The sequence below is a fragment of the Henckelia pumila genome, chromosome 2 (genome assembly GCF_033568475.1).
Source record: "Henckelia pumila isolate YLH828 chromosome 2, ASM3356847v2, whole genome shotgun sequence".
Taxonomy (NCBI): Eukaryota; Viridiplantae; Streptophyta; class Magnoliopsida; order Lamiales; family Gesneriaceae; genus Henckelia; species Henckelia pumila.
The window spans coordinates 184248656-184273792 of NC_133121.1; the positions used below are offsets into that span (position 1 = coordinate 184248656).

Consider the following 25137-nt stretch of genomic DNA (forward strand, 5'->3'; position numbering starts at 1 on the left):
AAATCAAAAAACCGAATCGAAATTATAAAAATTAAAACCTAACCCACCGATAGACACCCCTACCAAGCAGCTCCCATGCTCCCTGTTTGGAGAAAAACAAAATTGTTATTAAGTTAATATATGAAAATTAAACTTTGATAGATTATAGGTCGAAAAGCCAAGATAGACCCACTAACCGGACTAATTTTACAATTTCCCGCGACTTTTGTTCAAATGATATGAAGGAAAAAAAAATTAAAAAAAAAAAAGCGTAGAAATGGGACTGTTGCATCTAATTCAGGATCTATATACCTCGTTGAGGCCTTTGTACACCCTCTTATTATCCATTTGATTTGAAATTCAAAATAAACACAATGAAAATATAAACCGAAGCTCAATGGACTCTGCCGGACACACCAGATTACCTTGAACTTCCGATGATCAGAAGTGAGTTGGATGTCCATCGAACCTCGCCAAATCCAATCAGATTATGACATGTGGCACCTTGACGTCTAAACGTGCAAGATAGTGATGAAATACTACCAAGACATCGTCATAGAAATGTATTCTACGATTTATATATTTATTTCTATTATAAAAGTATGAAAGAGGGGCAAAGTTTTGTCATTGTAAATTTATAACTTTGCCCCTAAATTGTGTAAAAATCAAAAAATATTTATATTTCTATTATAAAAGTATGAATGGGGGGCAAAGTTTTTTCATTGTGAATTTATAATTTGCCCCCAAATTGTGTAGAAATCAAAAAATATTTATGGGCAATCTATTTCTATATAAAAGTATGAATGAAGGGCAAAATTTTGTCATTGTGAAGAACCCAAGGTGTTAAATGTTTTACAAAGATCAAGGTATTTGTTTTTTTGGCTTATCATATATCTAACCTTAATTGTGTAACTAACAAGTTAAATTTTTTTGGACCAAAAATAACATACTAAATTTTATTATATCATCATTCTAAATTTTATCATTTTAATTGAATACGTGTTTCGTTATCTTTTTTGCCCTAAATTAAGAAATAGATGTATATATCAAAGATAATATTGATTATTTTTAACCACTTTTAAATTATAAAAATATTCATTATTACTTATACCTCTCTATGGCCCCAAGTTTATAACTTGAAATTATCATTATTATTTAAATTTGGTGAAAAAATTTAATGGACAAATGATTTTTCTTAGATCTATTTTCCATGTTAGATACTCAATTGATTGAATTTTTCTTTTTTGAATGGAATTGATTGAAATTAATACTAGGATATAATAAGCTGGATAAGTTAAATATATAAATAATTTTCCCCATATCTTATCATCATATTATGTATAAATCGAATTCAAAAAAGGTCATATTATGTATAAATTAACTTATAAAAAGAATTTGTTTTTTGATTTATGATTTATTCACTATACGATATATTATTATATATAATAAAATTAATGACGTAAATTAAAATGATACTGAAAAGTTAATAGAATTAATAAATATATAATACAAAATTATTTTACTTCTAATTAATGTTTCACTTGGATTAATTTACTGATTATTTTTTAGTGTTCATTTGTTTACAAGGATACTACATTAATTTGTTGATGCATGACGTGTAACTCATCTAACATTAAAGTTCCTAATATGGGACGAGGTCTCGAGTTCGAGACTCAATTATAACAATTCTCTCTCTCAACTCAAAAGAAGTATACTGCATTAATTTAATAATGTTTGGTTGAAAAATAGCGATTAATTAAAAATTATGTGTATTATATAATATTTTTTATAATAAAAAAATATCATTTCGTCACAATATATCGTAATTGTGATAATCCTCTCCTCCGATTCAAAAAAAAAAAAAAAATTGCATTAATTTAATAATATTTGGTTAAAAAAATAGCGATTAATTACAAATTAAGTGGATTATATAATTTTTCTTTATTATAAAAAATATCATTTAATCACATTATTCGTAGAAAACTCATGCTAAATATTATAAATTTTTATTCATATCTGACTAGAGTATAATAAATTTCATAGTATATTGATATTGAAATGTAAATATTAAAACATTAACACGATGTTTGATTGAATTGACCAAAAACATCTTGGCCCTTTTTCCCTAATATACATCCTTATATACAGATCTACAAAAGAAATCATGGAGCCGACATAATCTTAACAGGTTTTGGATAACTTGTGCAGAGTTCTCCAGATTCATAATATCATGGCACACGGCATACAAATTACCAAACAATATGTCAATAGTACATATACAAACTCATTAGCTCATCATACAACAGGACACGAAGAAACACAAAATCAGAATTCTCCCGAGCCTACCCACGTGTGGCCATCCCGATATTCGAATTCCCCGGATAACCACCCTGTTGGATATGCTTGGCAGAAGCTCTAGTGAAGCACTTGTAGTACAAAAGATTAAGGATCGTGGTCGAAACCGTGAAAATGGCTCCGGCAACGAATAGCGCCCTACGTAATGTTGCACAAGAATAGGCATTCGTGTCACTCGTGTAGACCGCGGTCCGATATCCGTCATAATAAGCGTAGTCCCTCGCAGCTGCTATTAGACATGCTTCTGCCATGAAATATGATATCCTGCAAAGTTTTGAGTTAAAACTAGATGTGTTAAAAGAGGGTATACGAAATAGTTACAAACGGAACCGAATGCGAGTAAATTAATCAATATAGTTGTAAATTGTAATCTAGATTTAAGGTGGGATCGAGACTACGGAGTACATACCACATAACAATGAAAAGAATAATGGTGCAAGCGCGGCTTCCTCCCGGTGCTAATGGCGGTCCACAACACAAGCACCTCGTGACCACCATGAGCGTGACTTGAGCCGCGAAAAGAAGCAAGCATGCCACTACGGCAAGCCCGGTGGCGGCATCCGTTTTGTATATACAGTACGTTTGGTTAGTAACTGTATCTGTCCTTAGAGTTCCCTGCCATTAAACAAGCCATGAGAAAATATGTGAATGTACATATGTAAACTAGTAAACTACGTACGTCTTTTCTCAGCTTATACATGAATAATCACGTATTGCTGGCTACGGAATAAGGCTAACTCATACCTTGAAAGTGAACTGTCATATTTTTTGGTTATTTAAACTTAATTTAATGCATCCAATAGAGCATGAAATTTTAACCTGTGGATTAACCGTACGAGCATTTAATTTCCTGTTTATCTGATAAGTAGTTTCTCCTGTCCAACAACTTCTTCAAATTTTGGTGTTGGTCTTATAAGTTTTCAGATTTTGATTTCGGTACTCTTAACTTTTAATTTTTGATTAATTTGGCTCAAATGCTGATTTGTCACAGGGAATGTTGATATGACACAATGTTAACATAACATTGAAAATTGCAAACTTCTAATATAGCACATCAGAAGTCGAAAATTAAAAATCAAATGCACCAAATCCAAACTTTAAAAAAATTAATGAAACAAAGAATCAAAAACTGAACAACAAAAAAAATTCCCCAAAGATAATAGAGAGAGTTAAATAATTTTAAAAAGACACGTAGATCCCGAACGACTATAAACTATAAATCATATTCAGACATGCTTTGACTTACTCGTCAAAATTTCTTCATTACCATGGTACATATCCAACATTAATCATAAAAACAAAAGTGAGTGATACTTATAACAGACCATAGATATTGTACGCGTAATAATAATAATAATACTAATAATAATAATAACAATAATTCACAAAATTAAATATCTACATATTTCCCAAATCCCAACTAAATCCCAACTGGTTAATCATGCCCAGAAAGCAGCAAATCTGCCGCAGCTGGATCAGAACCGCGTAAGATTAAAAAAAAAATAGTATACCAAAACCAAACTTCGAAACTCTAGCGCATCAAAGCAATAGACACCACCAAGAAAACAAACCAAACCAAACCAAAATATACAAAATAAGAAAAAAAAAAAAAAAAAAAAAAAAACAGACCAAGAAATTAATGAAGCAAGAAACAGATAATTGAAAGAGAAATTACAGTGCTGCGGTGTCGTTCACCGGCAATGGACAAGCTGAATGCTATTATTCCCAAGATTGTAATGACAACATAAACAGGCGTCGATCCACCCATCTCCCCTCTTTCCGTGTACGTACTTGTGGATGAGTTAATTTTGCTTCTTGTTTGGCTCTGAAAACATACTTTATATCTCATAACAAATGATAGAATTGGACAACCGATGTGTGAAATTATTATTATTATTTTTTTCCATTTTTCGGAACCTACGCGAAAGTAATTTTTTTTTATATATTAAACTTACGTGTGTCGTAATGAATGGATAATGACTCTTTGTGGGAGAGTCGGTTGGAATGAGAAAATGTCAGAATATTTATTTTTTTTTAGAGTAAATATTTTATATTTATTTTACCATAATTATTTGATTCCGAGTTTTGATCATATCTAACATAAATCATAAAACTTTTTCATTGCAATTTTGGAATAGATCAATTTTTCTCACGATTATAAGTGAAACTGTTTTAAGAACTATTTACTATGTGTTTTTTTGTTTTTTTTGGGTTCATCTGATTGATCTTTCACATGTATTCTGCATAATAATATTACCCAAAGATACAATTATTCTGCATAATAATATTACCCAAAGATACAATTCAACTAGCCATAACATATCTACAAGTGTGAGATCATCTATTTTGCATAACCTAACATCTGTGCAAATTTATATATCTATCTATCTATATTATTAAGGTTGAGTGCATAGACTTCGTCAATTTTTTTTTTCCAATTTTAAAATATTATGTTCAGTTATTTTACCAATTGATTATTCCGAAAATTTATTGTAAAAATTTTAAGTTCATGACTTGAGTTATCTATAGTTTATATTATGATAGGTGGAGATATAACGTGAAAGCGTTTTACATATCACAACGGATCAACGGGAGCTATATAAAAAATAATAATAATTTTAAAATAAAAATAATATTTTTTCATGAGTTGTATTTAAAAAAAAATTGTCTCACAAAATTAAATAATAACCATAAATTATTTTATTTCATAATATATTATAGAATGTCTATAGAAAAAATAATAATAACAATAAATGAAATATCGTGCAAGAACAATGTATAAAGTGCTTTGGACAGCTTTTCTTGCACATGATACTTATATTTTCATAACAAATTATGAAATAAAAAACTCTACATAACATTTATGATTTTATTCGATAGTACGCAAGTTTTATTTTTTCATTAACATAATATAATGATATATTAAATATATATTTCGAGTCTTTCGGGTATTTAAAGTAAAAAAAAATTTAAATTTTCGAGCTTTAAAATTTATCTTATAAGAAACACACTTAATTGTACTGATCAGTTCGATTCAATTCATTCACCCTAATCTTAATCATCTATTCTGCAAATTAATTTATTCGACCCAATCTTGGATGTATCTATAAGTGTGAGAGGCAGCATCGATTATACATAATCTATCCTATGGATATATAATCGATCTATAATAATAAAGTGGAGGGCTTAGGTAGTGTTTTGGGAGAATATTTAGGAAACATTTCTCAGTTTTTTCTTAAGAAAATTTTGAAATTTTATGAAATATTGTTAAGAAAAAACTAAAAATTGCTTCTTAAAAATTCTCCCAAACACTGTCTTAGACTTCAATCATGTTTTTTTCAATTCATTAAGTACGTACACTACATCGATGAAATCTCGATATTTCTAAAATTTCTTAGTGAAAAAATATATATATTACTCTCAATGTTTTCAAATATTAAACACGCACACTCTCATGTGTTTTCAAAAATATGTATGCTCAAAATTTGCGAGATCAATTTGTTGAAGATCTATTCTTTATTTTTATCCCCTAGCTCACTATTTTAAATTACAAGTATATAAATAGTATTGAATGAAAAAAAAAAAACCATTGTACTATCTCGCATATTTATAATATGAGATGAGATGGTATTTTTACCAAAATATATAATATTTTTGACTGTAAGTTTTTCAGTATAATACTGTCAAATGTTCATATAAATATTTTGTGGATATATTAAATTTTAACGAGATTTTATTGTGAACATTTCGCAATACTCATAACAGTACAGAATATCAAATTTATTATATATATATATAATATATATATATATATATATTGAAATATAAATGGACCATTTTTATTATTATTATTATTATTTTGGTATAATTTTGAACAGACATTTCATTATAATCTCATCTACCGTCCAACTAACGGATTAGCATTTAGTATATAGAGAGGGGCCAAACAGCACCGCTGTCGTGGCTTGTCTCCACACCAAGCTTGAATGACTGTCATGTTAATGAGTCTTTTACTTTTCAAACCTTTCCTTGTTAAGTAAAACATTTTAATTATTATTTAATGACGTGACTCTAAATTAAGATTTTCCCAGGGGCCAATTAATTTATAATTTTTATACTGATCACAAATTAAAGTTATTTCGTAGACTCTCTACTTGACATATAGTCTATACTACGTTGATTTTTCGGCGATGATATATCTTGAAAAATCACGAAGCGGATGAGAATTCGTCAGAAATTCTAAGGTTGTCCCTTGGAGAATTTTTACAGGAAAATTTGTTTTTTTATCTCGTATGTTTGTCATGTTGTGAATCAGTACTCTATGTTGTCAGATTTCAGTTTTAATCCATTATTATTATTTATTTTTGAAAAAATTAGTTTTTTTCAATCCTGATATGACGCTGATGTGACACCAATGCAACACTGATGTAAAGCTAACGTATATGATGTCACGTCAACATTTTCTACGAGAAAAACTAAAATTTCTTAAAAATCAAAACATGACTAAAACTAAAATTTGAAAACAAAAAAGATCAAATTCACATAGTGACGAAATTATGAGACCAAAATTACAGATATCCAATTTTTATATTTGGATGTAACTTCCATCGTCATATAATTTTAAACATCTTGCTCGATTAATTTTCTATATAAAAATCAAGTTTTTCTTAATAAATTTTGTGATACACACATATATTACGTGTACAAAAACTATAGTGTATATGAAAGATTCGAGAATGAATTCATCTACACCCTTGTCATAATTGGGAATTTTAATTTACACACTCTCTCATTTTTAGCATAACCAATAATAAGCACAAATTTTAGTACTTTTAAAATTTTTGTTTCGAGTTAGACGAGAGATTTGATGTAACTGAGTCAGGATCAAGTTTTTCTCCCAAATGAGCAGCAATTAATTGACACGAATTTTTACATTTTTTTTTCTTATTCTTATTCTTATTATTTACTATATCTATTGGGATCTTTACCACTATTTAATTAATTTGATATGACATATCACGTAATGAGACTAGTCCGTAAGCCGATTATATTATACATTAATTTCGAGATTCACAACATGTGTTGTTTGGCACGGTATTCTGTAAATCAAGATTTACGTCCAGACAAGTAATGTATGAGGTAAAGTGGGAAGAGATTTTTTAGCGTTGCGAGTTTGATTGTTGTGTGGAGCATATTTTTTATTGAAATATTGTGGGGGTATGTTTTGGGGGTTGGACCATGTTGCTTCCTCCTTCAGGTCCCTGTCGCTCGTACACATCTCTCGATTTAACCTCCGCATGAACAAATGAGACTCTAACTCATGTGAAATAGGGTCCCCTTCGGAATCAATCATTTTTAAAGATTTACGTCTATACACGATAAAATAAACTATTTGGGGTTTCGTGTGTATGTGCTATATATAATTATATGTTAGTAGGTTGTATTCTGAATTCTGAAAACTTCAATGTCGAAAGCAATCAACAGCAACGAAAATGATCAACACAGTCGAGGCGAGAGAAACTCTCTATCCGCAAGACGAAATTGCCCGTTCCAAGTGCTAAACGTTAGCGGCAATCGTTTCTAAGATACAACGACTTTCGATCGTGATATAGCAGCACAGTAAATATCACGAACTTCAACGAACGAAAATATGCTTTAACTTTTCTTTGAGAAAGTGAGGGAGAGATTTTGAGAAATCAGAAATCTGAAATGTATGTTATCAGATGTTTCTATCTTTGTTTTCTATGTTATAACCACCATATATATAGTCTTATACACGAAACAACACTGATGATCTCGGAATTTTACCTCGGGTTCGGTCTGGTAGAATGGATCCTCCAATTCCTTTATAGAGCAGGTCGGGTCGGGTATGGCGGAACTGCACAAGTAACAGCTAGGTCAAAGGGACGCCGAAGGTGTTTTCGGCGTGACCCCTCCGATGCCTAAGTCAGTGTCTTGAAGGCAGAGGGTATGATTAATGCGAAAACTGAGAGATATGAGTGCGTGAGTGTAAAAGTGAGTAATGAATGTGTGATGAATAATGAGTAATGAATAATACCTGTATTTATAGTAAAAATAGAATAAGTTACCTAGTCGAATTGTAACATGTTAGGGAGTAGGACTCCTCACTCATTGGTCCCTTTGTAAGCTTATCTCTATCTCATAAATATTAGATAAGATCTAAGCTTATCTCGTATATATCAAAATCCCACTTGAATTAGAAAAAGATTGTACATGACCCATTAAAGCATAACCTAGCTCGGCCCATTATGACCAGCCCAGGTCATGACAAAACCCAACATAGCTTTGGACTGGACTGGACCCTACCACCTTGGGCTATGCTAGGTAAACCCATTATAAACGGGCTTAGGTGGAAATATTTTATCGGGGTAACAATAGTACCTCCCTAACTGGTCTAAAAGAAGAATGAGTTTAGACCAATTACTCAGTCCTGACCCCGTTCTATGCAGACTCTGTACAGACAGCCCAGAATTGAATCCACGAGATGTGTTTCTTTGAACGGTCCAGATCAAGATCCGCGTGATGTGCTTTTAATGGACGACTCAGATGCCTTAGGACGGTTCATCCCCCGAAGCCTTAGTGGCTCTGACCTGTCCCGTCCCGAACCATAGATCAAGAAGCTAATCGACGGCTTAGATCATCTCACTTCCTCTATAAATAGGTCAGTAAAAATTTTGTTTTTTACTTTTCACTTTTGTACTGTCACGCTGCCAAAATTTCAAGAGATCCCCCGACCCGGTCTACTTGCTCCCGACCTGCTCATTTACTTACCGAGCTTCAACTGTTCCACCTGTAAGTCTTCCTTTCACTAGGTTAGTTAACATGTCTTCCCCAGATGAGACCTCTATTAGAGAAATAGTAGAATTTGTTGACGCACCCAGCTCTCCCCTTAGCAACCTCGAGTCCTCCGACTCGGACAATCCAAGCTCAGACCTGGATCTGTCGGAGACTCGTATAGAAAAATTAAAGCGATTGCACAAACTCAGGTCGGATGAGGCCCAATTATCTGCCAAAGGGAAACAATGGTATGAAGTCCTGGCCTCCCATCTAAGTCCAGACCTGGGTCCCCTCATTAGGGAGAAATCGGGAATGCCTGATACCTATGATCTTATAATCCCGGGCCGTAAAGACCGGGCTCATAGACCCCCTCCTAATTTCTTGAGCTTCAGCCTAGATCAAATCAAGATGGGTTTAAAATTTCCAGTCCCGAACTGCATTTCCTACTTATGTCAATACTTTTGTGTGTGCCCGAGTCAATTATCCCCGAACTCTTTTAGTTCAATTCTATCATTAGGTGTACTTTTCTGTTTCTTCCGAATTCTCTTAGACATAGGAAATTTCATTTACTTCTTGCAAATTAAGAAAACCGCCCCGGGCCGCTTCTATATTTCCATGGGACCCGAATACCCATTTCTGAAGGGTAAGCCTAGCTCCCACAAAGGCTGGACAAACAGATACTTTTTTGTCAACCCCAACCAGCCATGGGAATGCCGGTCTAACTGGGCCATGAACTTTACCAATCCTGAACTGCCAGCTTTACCTACTCACAACTTTACCAATTTTATCAATACCATGTCTGCGCAAACTTTTGATATTGAGAGCCTGATTGAAGAGGATCTGCTCTGTCATTATGGCTTTAGTGGGAAGGGAGTAGAGATCCAAGGGGATATAGGTAGTACCCCTGTACCCGTGCTATCCTTATCTTAGACTGATTCCCCTTATGCCTTTGATTTACTGTATTTTTATCTATCTATGTATACATTTTTTATTTTCAGACGACAGGATCAAATCTGCCGCTATGCCTGCCAACTTCAGAGCTGCACTGAAGAACTTAAAGAGGAAGAAAACAGAGGACAGTGAGGCCAGAACTCATCCCGAACCTCCTCCCCCTGAACAGTCAAAAAAGAAAGCTTCCAAAACCAAGGAAAAGCCAAGCGCCAATCTTCCCGAGCTTGAGCAGCCGTCCATTGTTTCCTCGTCCAGAGCCCGTGGCAAAGAACCCATAATCGAGTTCGGGTCCCTACCTGACGCTGAACCTCAAGGAATGCCAGATCAGCCCGGGGTCCCAGAGATGTCATTTTTTTCGAAGCCCGACCCCCAAGGGTGCCTAGGCATAATGCAGAACCTGATTTCTCGTTCTGATTTAAAAATCCTTCAAGGAGTGCCTACCTTGGAGGCTGAACAGAACTTTTCTCTTGCGTCCCTGCAGGTATATTGCATTTTTCGATCTTACCTTGTATACGGAGCTGTCATGTACCGAGCTGGGTTTTAACCTTCATGTTTTCACAGGCTCTAGCTTGGGGAGGGGAGATCACCAGCCGAGCTTTCAATGCTCGGGAGGAACACAACCTGAACCAGGAGGCCTTCGTTGCTCGGATTTCTGAGCTCACACGAAAAACCCGGGAAATGAAGGCTGATCATGATGAAAAAGTGATCGAGATGAGGGTGGAGATTGAATCCATACGGGATGCTCTGGAGGCTGCTCATAAAAAGACTGCCGAGCTGGAAGTGGACAAGATTGAACTAAAGAACCAAGTACGGGCCCTGACTCGGGAACTTGAGGCTGCGAAGGAGGTCGAGAAAAGAGAATTCTTGAATTCCGCTGATTTTGCTAACGCCGTAGCTGAGAAGGCAGCTACTTTTTTTGACGAGGGTTTTAAGGGGTGCTTAGCCCAGTTCAGGGCTAACGGGTATTCAAAGACCGAGCACCCCGCCCTTTTCCTGGACTGTTCCAAGGCCCTAGATGACATGCCTGATGAGGACTCCGAGGAGGCCGAGCCGGAGAGAACAACAAGTCTCGGCCAGAGCTCGAGGCCACAGGATGCCCCCACCCCTTGATTATTTCTTCTTCTTGCTCTGAATTGTCTACAAACATGATATGAATGATACCCTGCGTGGTCATTGATTTTTGTTATTGCCCAGGTCGGGCTGATACATTGTTGCTATGAATGAACGTTTATTGTTTATTCTATTTTTAGTTCGGGTTTCTTTACAAAATGCGAGAAATTTTACCAAGTCCGACTGTTTTAAGGCCCCGATCTGCGTGTGCCCGGACTGTTTTAATAACTGAAACCAAACTTATCATGCAAGTTTATAAGGTCCCGACCTATATGTTCCCGGACTGGTTTGATAACTGAGCAAACTTACGCAAGTTTATGAAGTCCCGACTTATATATGCCCGAACTGACTTAATAACTGAGCAAACTTACGCAAGTTTATGAAGTCCCGACTTATATATGCCTGAACTGACTTAATAACTAAGCAAACTTACGCAAGTTTATGAAGTCCCGGCCTATATATGCCCGAACTGACTTAATTACAGCAGGGCGATAATGAATTTGTTCAACCTTAATTCAGCCCTTGAGATCGATCCATATTTAAACTTTTAAGTTCTAAGTACCGTTAATGGAAATTGTTTTGATGCTAGACCTGCTTACTACCGAAGTAGTTGATGTGCTGGACCTGCTCAACTATTAGGCTCTAATACTGATATGGATTTTAAGTGCCAGACCTGCCTGGGCTTTGAGACCACTGATGTGGATTTTGAGTGCCAGACCTGCCTGGGCTTTTGAGACCACTGATGTGGATTTTGAGTGCCAGACCTGCCTGGGCTTTGAGACCACTGATGTGGATTTTGAGTGCCAGACCTGTCTGGGCTTTGAGACCACTGATGTGGATTTTGAGTGCCAGACCTGCCTGGGCTTTGAGACCACTGATGTGGATTTTGAGTGCCAGACCTGCCTGGGCTTTTGAGACCACTGATGTGGATTTTGAGTGCCAGACCTGCCTGGGCTTTGAGACCACTGATGTGGATTTTGAGTGCCAGACCTGCCTGGGCTTTGAGACCACTGATGTGGATTTTGAGTGCCAGACCTGCCTGGGCTTTGAGACCACTGATGTGGATTTTGAGTGCCAGACCTGCCTGGGCTTTGAGACCACTGATGTGGATTTTGATTGCCAGACCTACCTGGGCTTTGAGACCACTGATGTGGATTTTGAGTGCTAGGCCTGCCTGGGCTTTGAGACCACTGATGTGGATTTTGAGTGCCAGACCTGCCTGGGCTTTGAGACCACTGATGTGGATTTTGAGTGCCAGGCCTGCCTGGGCTTTGAGACCACTGATGTGGATTTTGAGTGCCAGACCTGCCTGGGCTTTGAGACCACTGATGTGGATTTTGAGTGCCAGACCTGCCTGGGCTTTTGAGACCACTGATGTGGATTTTGAGTGCCAGACCTGTCTGGGCTTTTGAGACCACTGATGTGGATTTTGAGTGCCAGACCTGCCTGGACTTTTGCAAGGTATGTTTCTCAAAAAATTGTTTTATAAAGACAGACCAAAACTTTTCAGCGCCATATTTCAAAAATAAAATTGACACTAAACAGGAATGATCCTAATGTAAACAAGAAAACTTCAAAAATATAAATAACTGGTTAAGTGCCAGTTTAGTGAAAAATAGATAACATGATGAGGCCCTAACTGAGCTGTTAGGGATAATATTTTTTCAGGTGCTGAGCGTTCCATGGCCTTTTTCCCTTTTTACCTTGAGCATCTTCCATGTAATATGCGGCTACTCCGGCTTTTCCTATCACTTTGAATGGGCCTTCATACTTGGCTTCTAACTTTCCTCGTTCCCCTTGATGTTGTATTTTTCGCATAACCAGGTCTCCCTCTTGGAAAACCTTGGGGTATACTCTTTTGTTGTATGCTTGGGTCATTCGTTTGCGATAGGCTGCTAGCCTAATTGCAGCTCGGGACCTATTTTCTTCGAGTAAATCTAGATCCATTGCTCGTAATTCTTGATTGTTTTCCCCATACGCCATGATTCTTGCACTCTCTTGCCCTATCTCTGCTGGAAGCACAGCTTCAGTCCCGTATACCATGCTGAAAGGGGTTTCACCTGTACCGGACCGAGTTGTAGTTCGATAGGACCACAATACGGAAGGGAGCTCATCTGCCCACTTTCCCTTAGCCGCATCCAGTCGTGTCTTGAGAGCTTGGACTATCGTTCTATTGGTAACTTCGACCTGTCCATTCCCCTGTGGATACGCGACAGAGGTGAAAACCTGTTCAATCTTCATCTCTTGACACCATGCTCGGACTTTAGATCCACAGAACTGTCGCCCATTGTCTGATACTAGCCTGCGCGGGATCCCAAAGCGACATACTATATTCTTCCATAAAAAATTGAGCACTTCGTTCTCCGTAATATTCGCAAGGGGTTCGGCCTCCACCCATTTGGAAAAGTAATCGACTGCGACCAACAAGAATTTCCTTTGTTCTGTGCTAACAGGGAATGGCCCTACTATGTCCATCCCCCATTGGTCAAAAGGGCAAGCAGCCACCACTGCCTTCATGTATTCTGCAGGTCTCCACTGTAGGTTAGCGTGTCTTTGGCAATTATAGCACGAATGAACCAGATCTGAGGAATCTTTGCGCATAGTAGGCCAAAAGAAACCCGCAAGAAGAGCTTTGCGAGCTAGGGCAAGACTGCCCAGGTTACTTCCGCAAGACCCTTCATGAATTTCTCTTAATACGTAATTTGCCTCGTCAGGGCCTAAACACTTTAACAAGGGCTGAGAGAAAGATCTCTTGAACAAAATTTGATCGATCATGACGAAGCGAAGAGCCCTTCTTTTTACTTCCTCGTCCTTTTTGTTATCATTTGGTAATTCCTTCTTAGTCAGATATGTGTGCATGTCATATCTCCAATCCCCTTCTGGTACTTGAATTAGCATATCATCGAGAGTTTCCAACTGAGACACAAGTTCCCGACCTGCAACAATGGGATCAGGCCGATCATTCAATGCACTAGCTAGGCGAGCCAAATGATCGGCCTTGATGTTCTCAGCTCGGGAGATGAGCTCTAAATTCAGCTCGGTGAATCCTTCCTTAGCTGTGTCTAATGCCTTAGCGTATTTCCTCATTTTATCATCTTTGATCTCAAACTTTCTGTTGCTCTGCTGAATAGCTAGCTGGGAATCGGAATATAGAGTAGCCCGGGAGATACCCAAATTCCGTGCTGCCTTAAGTCCGAGTAGCAATGCCTCATATTCTGCTTCATTGTTAGAGGCTCTGAAGTCCAATCTGATTGATATATTAGTTTCTTCACCCCAAGGTGAGATGATCATGATTCCAGCTCCGCTCCCTGACTGACATGATGACCCATCAACAAAAATCTTCCATAGCTCTTCTTGTTCTAGCTGGACTGTCTCTGCCAAGAAGTCAGCCAGGGCTTGAGCTTTTATAGCTGTTCGAGGTTCAAACTTGAGATCGTACTCACTCAATTCTGTGATCCATCTGACCAGTCTACCTGATGCATCTGGATTAGTTGCAATTTTTCCCAGGACGCTATTGGTGAGCACGGTGATGGGATGTGACAGGAAGTAAGGCCGTAATTTTCTTGCGGTGATTACCAGAGCTAAGGCAAGTTTTTCTTGGGTTAAATAATTGAGCTCGGCTCCCTTCAAGACATGACTCACAAAATAAACAGGCTGATGATTTGCCCCGTCCTTCTTGACCAGGACTGAACTGGCTGCTCGGGGTGTGACTGCCAGATATAGGAACAACTCTTCCCCTGGAATAGGCTTATTCAGCACGGGCAATTGTTTTAAATAAGTCTTCAAATCCTGGAAGGCCTTCTCACTTTCCTCATTCCATTCGAAATTTCTGGTCTTTCGCAGTGCCTTGAAGAAGGATAAACTTTTATCTGCAGATCTGCTTATAAACCGGGCTAATGCGGTAATTCTTCCTGTCAGCCTTTGTACTTCCTGTACGTTTCTGGGCGAGCTCATAGAAATGATAGCTTGGACTTTTTCAGGATTTGCCTCAATTCCCCTTCTCGTAACCATATAACCTAGGAATTTACCAGCCCGGACTCCAAAAGTACACTTGCTAGGGTTTAGCTTCAATTGATAATTTCTCAATGTCTGGAATGTTTGAGCCAGGTCGGTGATGAACTGGTCTGCAGTTCGGGTTTTGATCAGGATATCATCAACGTATACCTCAATGTTTTTCCCAATTTTTTGCTCGAACACTTTGTCCATTAGTCTCTGATATGTTGCCCCGGCATTTTTGAGTCCAAACGGCATGACCACATAGCAATAAGTTCCAGTTGATGTGACAAAACTCACCTTGTCTTTGTCCTCTTTTGCCAAGGGAATTTGGTGATATCCCTGATAAGAATCCAAAAAACTGAGTAATTCATGCCCTGCAGTTGAATCAACCAGCTGATCGATTCTAGGTAGGGGGTAAAAATCTTTAGGGCATGCTTTATTCAAATCTCTAAAATCTACACACATGCGCCATTTTCCCGTAGACTTTGGAACTAGGACTATGTTGGACAACCAGGTCGGGAAGTGGATTTATTCGATGTGCCCCGCCTTGAGTAACTCGTCCACCTGCTCCTTTATTACTGCATCCTTTTCAGGACCGAAGTGTCGTTTCTTTTGAATAATAGGACGATAACCTTTTATCACATTGAGCTTGTGTTTTGATATTTCCCGATGGACCCCTACCAGGTCTGAAACTGACCATGCAAAGACGTCTTTATTTTTTTGCAAGCATTCCAGCAGTGTTCGCTTTAACTCTGTTTCCAGGGTTCGAGCAATTTTTACTACCCCGAAAGGAGGGGAGATTATTACTTCTTCAGTTTCTTCTTCAGTGGCGACAGATGTGTCTTCTATCAAGTTGATTTTTTCCATGCCAGAAATTCCAGGTCGGTCGACGTTATCAGTCCTGGCTACTTTTTGCTCTATTCTGACCTCCTCCACATAACACTTGCGCGAAATAACTTGATCACCTTGCACCTCCCCAACCTCATTACCCACTGGGAATTTCATTTTCTGATGCAGAGCTGATGCCACAGCCATGAAAGTGGTCATGGCAGGTCTGCCTAGTATAGCATTATAAGCGGATGGGGCGTCCACTATAATGAAACTTACAATTCGGGTTTTGCGAGTGTTGTTTTTTCCAAGAGTTAAGGGTAGGTGGACTAATCCAACAGGTCGGATGGCATGACCCGTGAAACCAAAGAGCGATGTTACCACAGGCTCCATCTTGTACTGTCCCAAATCCATTTGATTTATTGCTTCTTGGAATAAAACATTGACTGAACTGCCTGAATCCACGAATATTCGAGCTACGTCATAGTTTGCGACTGTGGCCCTTATTACCAGCGCATCGTTATGGTTGCTGGAAACCCCTTTCAAATCTTCTGGACCAAAGGAGAGGGTCGGGCCAGTATGGAAGATTTGATTCCCAATCTCCATATTTATTAATTTTCTACTGCTAGTTTTCCTAGCTCGATTGGAATCTCCGTCAGTAGGGCCTCCAGAAATCATGTTTATAATTCCTCTAGCCGGCGGAGCTGGTCTTTGATGAGCTCGGTCATCGTCGGGCTGGCCCTGATTCGGGTGATTGAAATCTTCATGGGGAAGAGCAGTCCTGGCTCTTTGCCTCGGTCTTTCTTGCTGTCTCTTGTTCGGGCGATACCCCTCTTGACGGGTCAATATATTTTTTAATTCAGCATGTTGTTGTATTATTCTTTCAATCTCTTGATCTAATTGACGACAGTTCTCAGTAATATGCCCATACTCATTATGAAAGTGACAATATTTATCTGATTCCCTGTTCCGAGGTCCCTTCTCAGTCCATGGAGGCCTTTGTGTGAGCTTCCGATCATCACAAATTTGGAGGGCTCGGACTTTACTCATGCGCAAGGGAGTGAAAGAGCTGAATTCTCCCAACAGCGCAGGTCGGAATGGTTGTCCCATTCCTGTCCCATTGCTCGGAACCCTATTGCCCTTTGGACTTTTTGGTCGCTCCCTCTTCACAGCTGCTCGCGAGACCTGAATCTCTTCCATGTTGACATACTTCTCAGCTCGGGCATGTAATTCCTCATACGTCTCCGGCGGCCTTTTTATTAAAGATTTAAGAAAATCTTTTGTATCCAGCCCTTGCATGAATGCGCTGATGAGCAGGTCTGGGGTAGCCATGGGTACCTCGAGAGCCAAGGCACTAAACCTTCGAATGTATGCCCTCAAATTTTCGTGTTCCCGTTGTTTGATTGCAAAGAGACTGAAAGTAGTGGTAGGATGCTTTTTGCTACTAGCAAAGTGATGCAAAAAGGATTTGCTAAAATCCTTGAATTCCTTGATCTCCCCAGCGCGTAACGTATTGAACCATTGCTGGGCTGGTCCTATGAGAGTAGTAAGGAAAGCCCTACACTTGATCGGATCCGAATATTTATGTAGCAGAGCTGCATTCTTGAAGCGTGCTAAATGTTCCTCTGGATCGCCTTTACTGTCGTACTCCCCGACGTGGGGCAATTTAAATTGTTTGGGAAGGTCAGCGTCCAATATCTCCTGAGTAAAAGGAATGTTTCTGATTGTGGTAGCTAGGTACCCGGCCTTCTTCTTCCTGAGCTGCTCCATTTCTTCCTTCAATTTTTTGATCTCCTCGAGGTGGGCATTATGATCGGGGTGCGGAATATTTGCCTCATCCCTCTCTGCCAAAGCCCTCTGAACAGCCTGAGCTATTAACAACTCAAAATTAGGATGATTTCCATTCTGATCAGCCATCGAAACTCTTTTTCTTCAAATTCCCACAGACGGCGCCAATTGATGATCTCGGAATTTTACCTCGGGTTCGGTCTGGTAGAATGGATCCTCCAATTCCTTTATAGAGCAGGTCGGGTCGGGTATGGCGGAACTGCACAAGTAACAGCTAGGTCAAAGGGACGCCGAAGGTGTTTTCGGCGTGACCCTTCCGATGCCTAAGTCAGTGTCTTGAAGGCAGAGGGTATGATTAATGCGAAAACTGAGAGATATGAGTGCGTGAGTGTAAAAGTGAGTAATGAATGTGTGATGAATAATGAGTAATGAATAATACCTGTATTTATAGTAAAAATAGAATAAGTTACCTAGTCGAATTGTAACATGTTAGGGAGTAGGACTCCTCACTCATTGGTCCCTTTGTAAGCTTATCTCTATCTCATAAATATTAGATAAGATCTAAGCTTATCTCGTATATATCAAAATCCCACTTGAATTAGAAAAAGATTGTACATGACCCATTAAAGCATAACCTAGCTCGGCCCATTATGACCAGCCCAGGTCATGACAAAACCCAGCATAGCTTTGGACTGGACTGGACCCTACCACCTTGGGCTATGCTAGGTAAACCCATTATAAACGGGCTCAGGTGGAAATATTTTTATCGGGGTAACAAACACGTTTGAAGGCGTAAGGATACAACTCATGACAGAAAAATGCCAGAAACAGTCGTGACTGTTCATTCTGTAGAAGGTGCGCTCGGGCGGTAATTTTCTACCGCGCGAGCGCCCAACTTTAAGCCAACACACTGCCTTGCCATTTTGGTACCGTGCTCGCGTGGTAATTTTTAACCGCGCGGGCGCACATCGCTTTGAACTCACTGTCTTGCATGTGCGGTGCTGCGCCCGCGCGGTAATATTTTACCGCTCGGGCCTACTCCATAAAATAATAAAATATTATTTTAAATAAATTTTATTCAAAAAGAATAATCGGATCAGAACACCACACCACCCCACGCCGAGCCGGCCAGCCGCGCGCGGGCGTGTGTGTTTGTTGCATCGACTAGCGTCTTGCCCCTTTACAAAACATCCGGTGCCCTAAGGGCCCAATCCCATAGTCCAATGTTGGACTAATTAAGGTGAACAACAAATTGGAGTTGTTCCAATGTGGGACTACCATTTCCCCATTTCACTCCAATTTATTTCACCAAAATTTTGAATTTTGTAATACTTTGGACAAGGCTATTACAAACAATTTGGGTTAATCAATTCAAACCCTTTCAAGCCCATTTCAATTGTAATTCATTCAATAATACAATTTCCAACATTATATTATTCATTACTCAAATAAAATTTAAGAGCACGGACGAGAACATCTCCCTTGAACATTGCTCCAATTACTGCAAAAGATCATAGCTTATTAGCTTAGAATATCCACCTTAGCTTGAAAATACCATGAATTCCGAAAGCTCGACTGCTCGAAGAGTTCAACTAATTTGGAGCTAGGCCATATGATATTCTTTTTTTTTTATTATTTATTTTTTATGACGTGAGAACCCGTAACCATTATCTTTCGTTGCGCACTGGATAAATCTTCGGACTAACGCAATAGCTTGCAAACATGTTAGACAGGTAAACCACACTAGGCAAGTCATATATGACAGACTAGCCCAAGAAGGCCGTTTTGGGAGGAGAATTGAACTCCTAATCTTTGGTCAAAAATTCACTTATTGTACCAACTTGGACACCCCTTTGGGGTTATTCTTATCGTATATCAATTGAAAATAAATGTTTAAAAGAGTTTATATAATTAGTTTATAATGAACTCCTATAATAAAAACTTAAATCAATTGTTTTCATAAAGTTATATAAGATACAATTGTGATTCTATGTTATATCGGGTGAAACACTCCCTAATTTTTTTGAGATGTTCACGCGAACATCTTCCTAAATGACAAAAAAATATCATGCTAAATGACAAAAAAAAAAATACAGGCGGGGTCCACGTGATTTTTTTTCAGCAAGATGTTCGCGCGAACATCTTAATAAAAAAATACAAAAAGAGTGTATCTCACCCGGTGTAGTATAGAATCACCCATACAAATTAAGGGAGTGTTTGCAATCACTAAAAAAAAGTTATTGTTAGCTTTTGGCGTAAAAAAAATATTTTTGTGTGTTTCTTAAATCTAGATTATGTGTTAGCTTATGCTTAACATAATTGAAATCCAAAAGCTAGTCATGTGGTGATTATGATTCTTCAAAAGTGATTTTAATAAGAAGGTCATTGTTAAAATCACTCTAATCACTTATTTATCAAACACTACCAAACTTTGATTTTTAGATTTTCACATTTGTTTCCAAACACTACCAACTTTTGATTTTTCTTAACTTTTTTATAATTTATAAATTAATCATTTTTAAAAAAAGGACATTCTATTGCAAATATTTCTTTTCGAAATCAATAGTATAAAGGGATGTGACAGGTCAACTTGCTATATATAAGCCTAGAGGAGATTGATTTGAAGGATCCAGCTGGATAATATAATCACGTGGGCATCTAAATTGTTACATGGGGGATCGTACGACTTACATCAAACGATAAAACATAAATATTTTTTTAAAAACTATATATATTTATTAACCATAAAGTACGTACGTATACTACACGGTTTTACTTTTGTTTTTGAAAAAATAATCCATATACCATTAAAATTTTATTTTAAAACTTATCATAATTAATTAATTTCTTAATTTCTTTTATTATTTAGGAAGACTACATCCAAATTTCCAAATTCCAATGTGGCCCAGCTTTCATGTCTCATCACCTGGTATTGAGCCTGTTGAACGGTTCTTTTATCAATAAAATTGTTTAAAATTTTTGGACGTGATAACTTTTATCGCCATTTTCTTATCTATTTTACTGTATCCAGATTCCAGGGTGAGAGCATGAGACCGAAAATTGGTCTCTTAGTAATTTAAAAAAACAAAAACAAAAACAAAAACAAAAACAAAATGGTCTCTTCGTATGAATATTGTAGTAACCCAGAGTTCCATTTTAAGATAATAATATGATAATCATGATGAAGGATCCAGTCTAAACTGCTGAACTGCAGCTAGGAAATATGAGCAGCTAGAAAAATATGAGGAGCTAGGAAATATGTGTAGCTAGGGAAACATGAGCAGCTAGGGAATCTGCTGCTAGGGATTATACAGCTAGGGATTCTTTAGCTAGGGAATTCTCTTGCCAGAGATTCTACGGCTAGGGAATTCTGCTGTTAGCCTGTTAGTGAATTTCGTTACTAAGGAATTTTGAAAAGCTGCTAGGAAATCTCGAACTGCTAGGGAATCCCGACCTGCTGCTAGGGAATCCCGAACTGCTATTAGGGAAGCCCGAACCCTCAAGGACAGGCAGGCATGTGTGTGGACGCTTGCATGCGTGACAGCTGGCGCCTAAGCATGAGGTGTCAAAAATGGTAATGACTCAGCTCAAGCATTTGATACGTGGCATGCATACACGAGCTCGGACGTCTCGACATTGGTTTGAGAATCCCGAACACCCCAGATATTTGCCTATAAATAGGGGGTCACAGATTCATTTCAAAGCATATTTTTCAGAGTGAGACCATGCTCAAGTGAGGATATTGAATCCCGACCCGAACTACAATTTTCCGACCCGAACTAAGAGATCGAGAGATCCGACCCGAGCCAATATTGGAAAGACCCGACCTGATATTCCCGACCCGAACTGAACTTTATAGAGGGCACCCGAACTGCATTTTCAAAGGGTTAACGACGTATGAATGCTTTGTACCTAGGTCCTGAATTATACTCGAACTAGCACGTAGGAGGTACGTACACATTGACTGAGATTGCCAGCGAGTATACATGTTTATATGTTGCATTTACTTGGCATTATTATGTGGCATGATGTATGGTTTACTGCTTTTCATATTCATATGTCATGTGCGCATACATGTTGAGCCTATTCTTTTGTTATACCTGTATTTAGTCTAGAGCTGGATGTACCGCTATAACGGGGGGTTCTAGGAGATATTCTAGATCCGGATGTACCTTATAGTGGGGGGTTCTAGGCGAGGGTGGTTGTACCCAGAGGTTTGATCCGAGCGGTCACAACACTCATTGGCGCCAGTTATTAGCATGACTTTCAGATGACTTATTACCCGTCATCACGATTGCATGCATCATATACATATGTTTACTCATGTTTATGTACTGGGCGTTAGTCGCTCACGTCCTAGTTATTATCTTGGACACTCCATTCCACGGGGCAGGTCGCAGGATGGACGGAGCTGGGAGTTCGAGGAAGGACTAGGGAGAAGGAGCTTGTAGGGGATATTTTATATAGCAGGATTCGATATAGCTGTATAATGTTTACTTTATTTCTTTTCGATATGGTTGTATCGCTACTGAGAATAAGCTTTGAACTATTGTATTAAGCTTTGATATGTACATTATGGGTTATTTTTCCGCACATTTTACTTTGTTCAATAATTATGCTTTAATTAAGTTAATGCATGCTATAGTTGCCAATTAGTAGGTGATTCATTGCTGGGTCACTACATTTGTGGTATCAGAGCATGCATAGATTTTGGGATTATGACTTGGGATTTAGTCTAGTCTTTGAGTATTTATTGCGCATTTGGGATTTTAAATGTGCAAATCTTTTTCAGATATGGCTGATAGAGGTGACGAGAGCCATGGCAGTGTTCGTCAGGCAGGTGGCCATCAGCATCGCCATCACCATGAGGGTAGACGTCGCTATACGATTGATAAACTTCTGCAAGTATCACCGAAACCCTTAATGGGAGGCGAAAATCCTGAGGAGGCAAGGAATAGGATGGCTAGGATCAAAAGTGCATTTCAAGCTTTCGAATGTACTAAGGAGCAGAAGATGGAGGTTTTAGAGTTTGTTCTAGATGGACGTGCACGATTATGGTGGGATGCCAAGTCCTCTCAGGCACGTACTGAGTGAGGACGAGTGACTTGGGAGAATTTCCGTCAGCAGTTCCAAAAATTATATTTTCCTCCAGCAGTCCGTCAGGCGAGATCGATGGAGTTGCTTACGCTGAGGCAGGGATCTATGACTATTGACGAGTATCAGCAGTGATTCATTGATCTGCTACCTTACAGTCCCCATATCAATGAGAGTGATGCATCCAAGTATGATATCTTTCTGCAAGGTCTCAATCAGGACATATATTCACAGGTGGTTGTTTGTGATTATCCGACATCTTATGAGACTCTGGTCAATCGGTGCCGTCAAGTAAAGAACCGAAATAGGCGAGCACAGCTGATGATGTCAGGACAGCCTGGTAGATCTCTTGGGCCTAGGGCTCAATCTGTTGTTCAGTCGGGTACCAATTCTTCTTCTACTACTACTTCTTCTGGATCTCGTGGTTCGCGAGGTATGTTCCGATTTGGGAAGAAGAATAAATATGATCGTTGTACTCACTGTGGTGGGAAGCATCCTACGACAGCATGTCGGAATGCATCTGGTGCTTGTTTCATCTGTGGCGAGCAGGGGCATCTACGGAGGGATTGTCCTACTCGTATGGGAGCTGCCAGTGGATCGGGATCGCAGATGGGATCTCAGGCTTCTACTCATCCACGTTAGCAGCCAGCACCACCTAGTTCTTTCAGTTTTCGCCCACACACCCAGGGGCAGGTATTTGCTCTGTCTCAGGAGCAGGCTATAGAGGGAAGCGATCGCATGTTGGCAGGTACCTTTTTGTTATGTGTTATTCCTGCACTTGTTTTAATTGATACTGGAGCATCGCATTCCTTTATTTCTAGCCGTTTTGTTAAGAGACATAGATTGCCTTATGTATCATTAGACCTGGATTTAGTTGTATCTACTCCGGTGGAGCAGGAGGTAGTAACTAAGCGTCTAGTGATGAGTTGCCTTCTGAAATTTGAGGGTCATGTGTTGTCTGCTAATCTGATGATTTTAGCGATGACAAATTTTGATTGTATTTTGGGAATAGATATGCTGACTTTGCATCACACTACTGTGGATTGTTATCAGCGTCTGGTACAGTTTCATCCGGATGAGGGTGATAGCTGGTACTTTTATGGTGAGGGTGCGCGACCTCCGATGCCACTTGTTTCGGCTCTGAAGGCATGTCATGTCTTAGAGTCAGGTGGGGAGGGCTACCTTATCTATGCAGTTGATATGTCCACGAGTAGTCCGGGTATCGATCAGCTACCGGTTTTCGGCGAGTTTTGTTATGTATTCCCTGATGAGATTCCTGGTTTCCTCCGGTTCGAGAGGTTGAATTTGGTATTGATATAGTACCAGAAAATACGCCTATATCCCGATCACCTTATCGTCTGGCACCGTCAGAGATGAGGGAATTGAAACAGCAGTTGCAGGATCTTCTTGATAAGGGATATATTCGTCTGAGTGTTTCTCCGTGGGGAGCACCTGTGTTATTTGTCAAGAAGAAGGATGGATCGATGCGATTATGTATTGATTACAGGCAGCTGAATCTTGTCACCATCAAGAATAAGTATCATTTGCCACGAATTGATGATTTGTTTGATCAATTACAGGGTACTTCTGTTTACTCTAAGATAGATCTGAGATCAGGATACCACCAGATACGGGTACGAGACTCAGATATTTCTATGACTGCTTTTAGGACCAGATACGGGCATTATGAATTATTGGTGATGCCATTCGGTTTGTCGAATGCACCGGCAGTCTTTATGAATCTGATGAATCAGGTATTTCGAGAATATCTGGATAGATTTGTCATCGTCTTCATTGATGATATTCTTGTCTATTCTCATGACAAGGATGAGCATGCACAGCATCTGAGAATTATTTTGCAGACGTTACGAGATAAGCAGCTATATGCGAAATTGAGCAAGTGTGAACTCTGGCTTGATCGGGTAGTGTTTCTCGGTCATGTGATTTCTAGTGAAGGAATATCTGTTGATCCAAGTAAGATAGAGGCAGTGCTGAACTGGTCTCGTCCGACGACGGTTGCTGAAATTCGTAGTTTCTTGGGTCTAGCGGGTTATTACCGTCGGTTCATCTAGAATTTTGCACAGTTGGCCAAGCCTTTGACACAGCTTACACGGAAAGATGTAACCTTCATATGGTCCTCGAATTGTGAGGAGTCATTTCATGAGCTGCGTAGACGTCTTACTACTACACCTGTGTTAGCTCTACCTTCTGAATCGGGAGGTTATGTTGTCTATACTG

General features: G+C 38.9%; 2 protein-coding genes across 2 annotated transcripts; both read right to left on the reverse strand.

Annotated features, from left to right (window-relative positions):
* Window positions 1–2065: 2065 nt before the first annotated feature.
* On the reverse strand, window positions 2066–4219 carry LOC140883780 (uncharacterized). Its single transcript, XM_073290364.1, has 3 exons — window positions 4010–4219; window positions 2744–2949; window positions 2066–2598 (listed from the first exon to the last, which is right to left on the reverse strand). Exons 1-3 carry the CDS (start codon window positions 4181–4183, stop codon window positions 2322–2324), a joined length of 657 nt encoding a protein of 218 aa, XP_073146465.1. The 5' UTR covers window positions 4184–4219; the 3' UTR covers window positions 2066–2321.
* Window positions 4220–15717: 11498 nt separating this feature from the next.
* Window positions 15718–17934, reverse strand: LOC140879149 (uncharacterized). Its single transcript, XM_073282812.1, has one exon. The coding sequence runs from the start codon at window positions 17932–17934 to the stop codon at window positions 15718–15720; it is 2217 nt and encodes a 738-aa protein (XP_073138913.1).
* Between the last annotated feature and the right edge of the window lie 7203 nt (window positions 17935–25137).

Bases quoted from the DNA above. Each gene is read 5' to 3' on its own strand.
- LOC140883780 (XM_073290364.1), bottom strand. From the start codon at position 4,183: ATGAGATATAAAGTATGTTTTCAGAGCCAAACAAGAAGCAAAATTAAC. The intron at 2,950-4,009 runs GTAATTTCTCTT...GTTTAATGGCAG, and splicing joins GTGAACGACACCGCAGCACT to GGAACTCTAAGGACAGATAC. The intron at 2,599-2,743 runs GTATGTACTCCG...AAAACTTTGCAG, and splicing joins ATTCTTTTCATTGTTATGTG to GATATCATATTTCATGGCAG.
- LOC140879149 (XM_073282812.1), bottom strand. From the start codon at position 17,934: ATGGCTGATCAGAATGGAAATCATCCTAATTTTGAGTTGTTAATAGCT.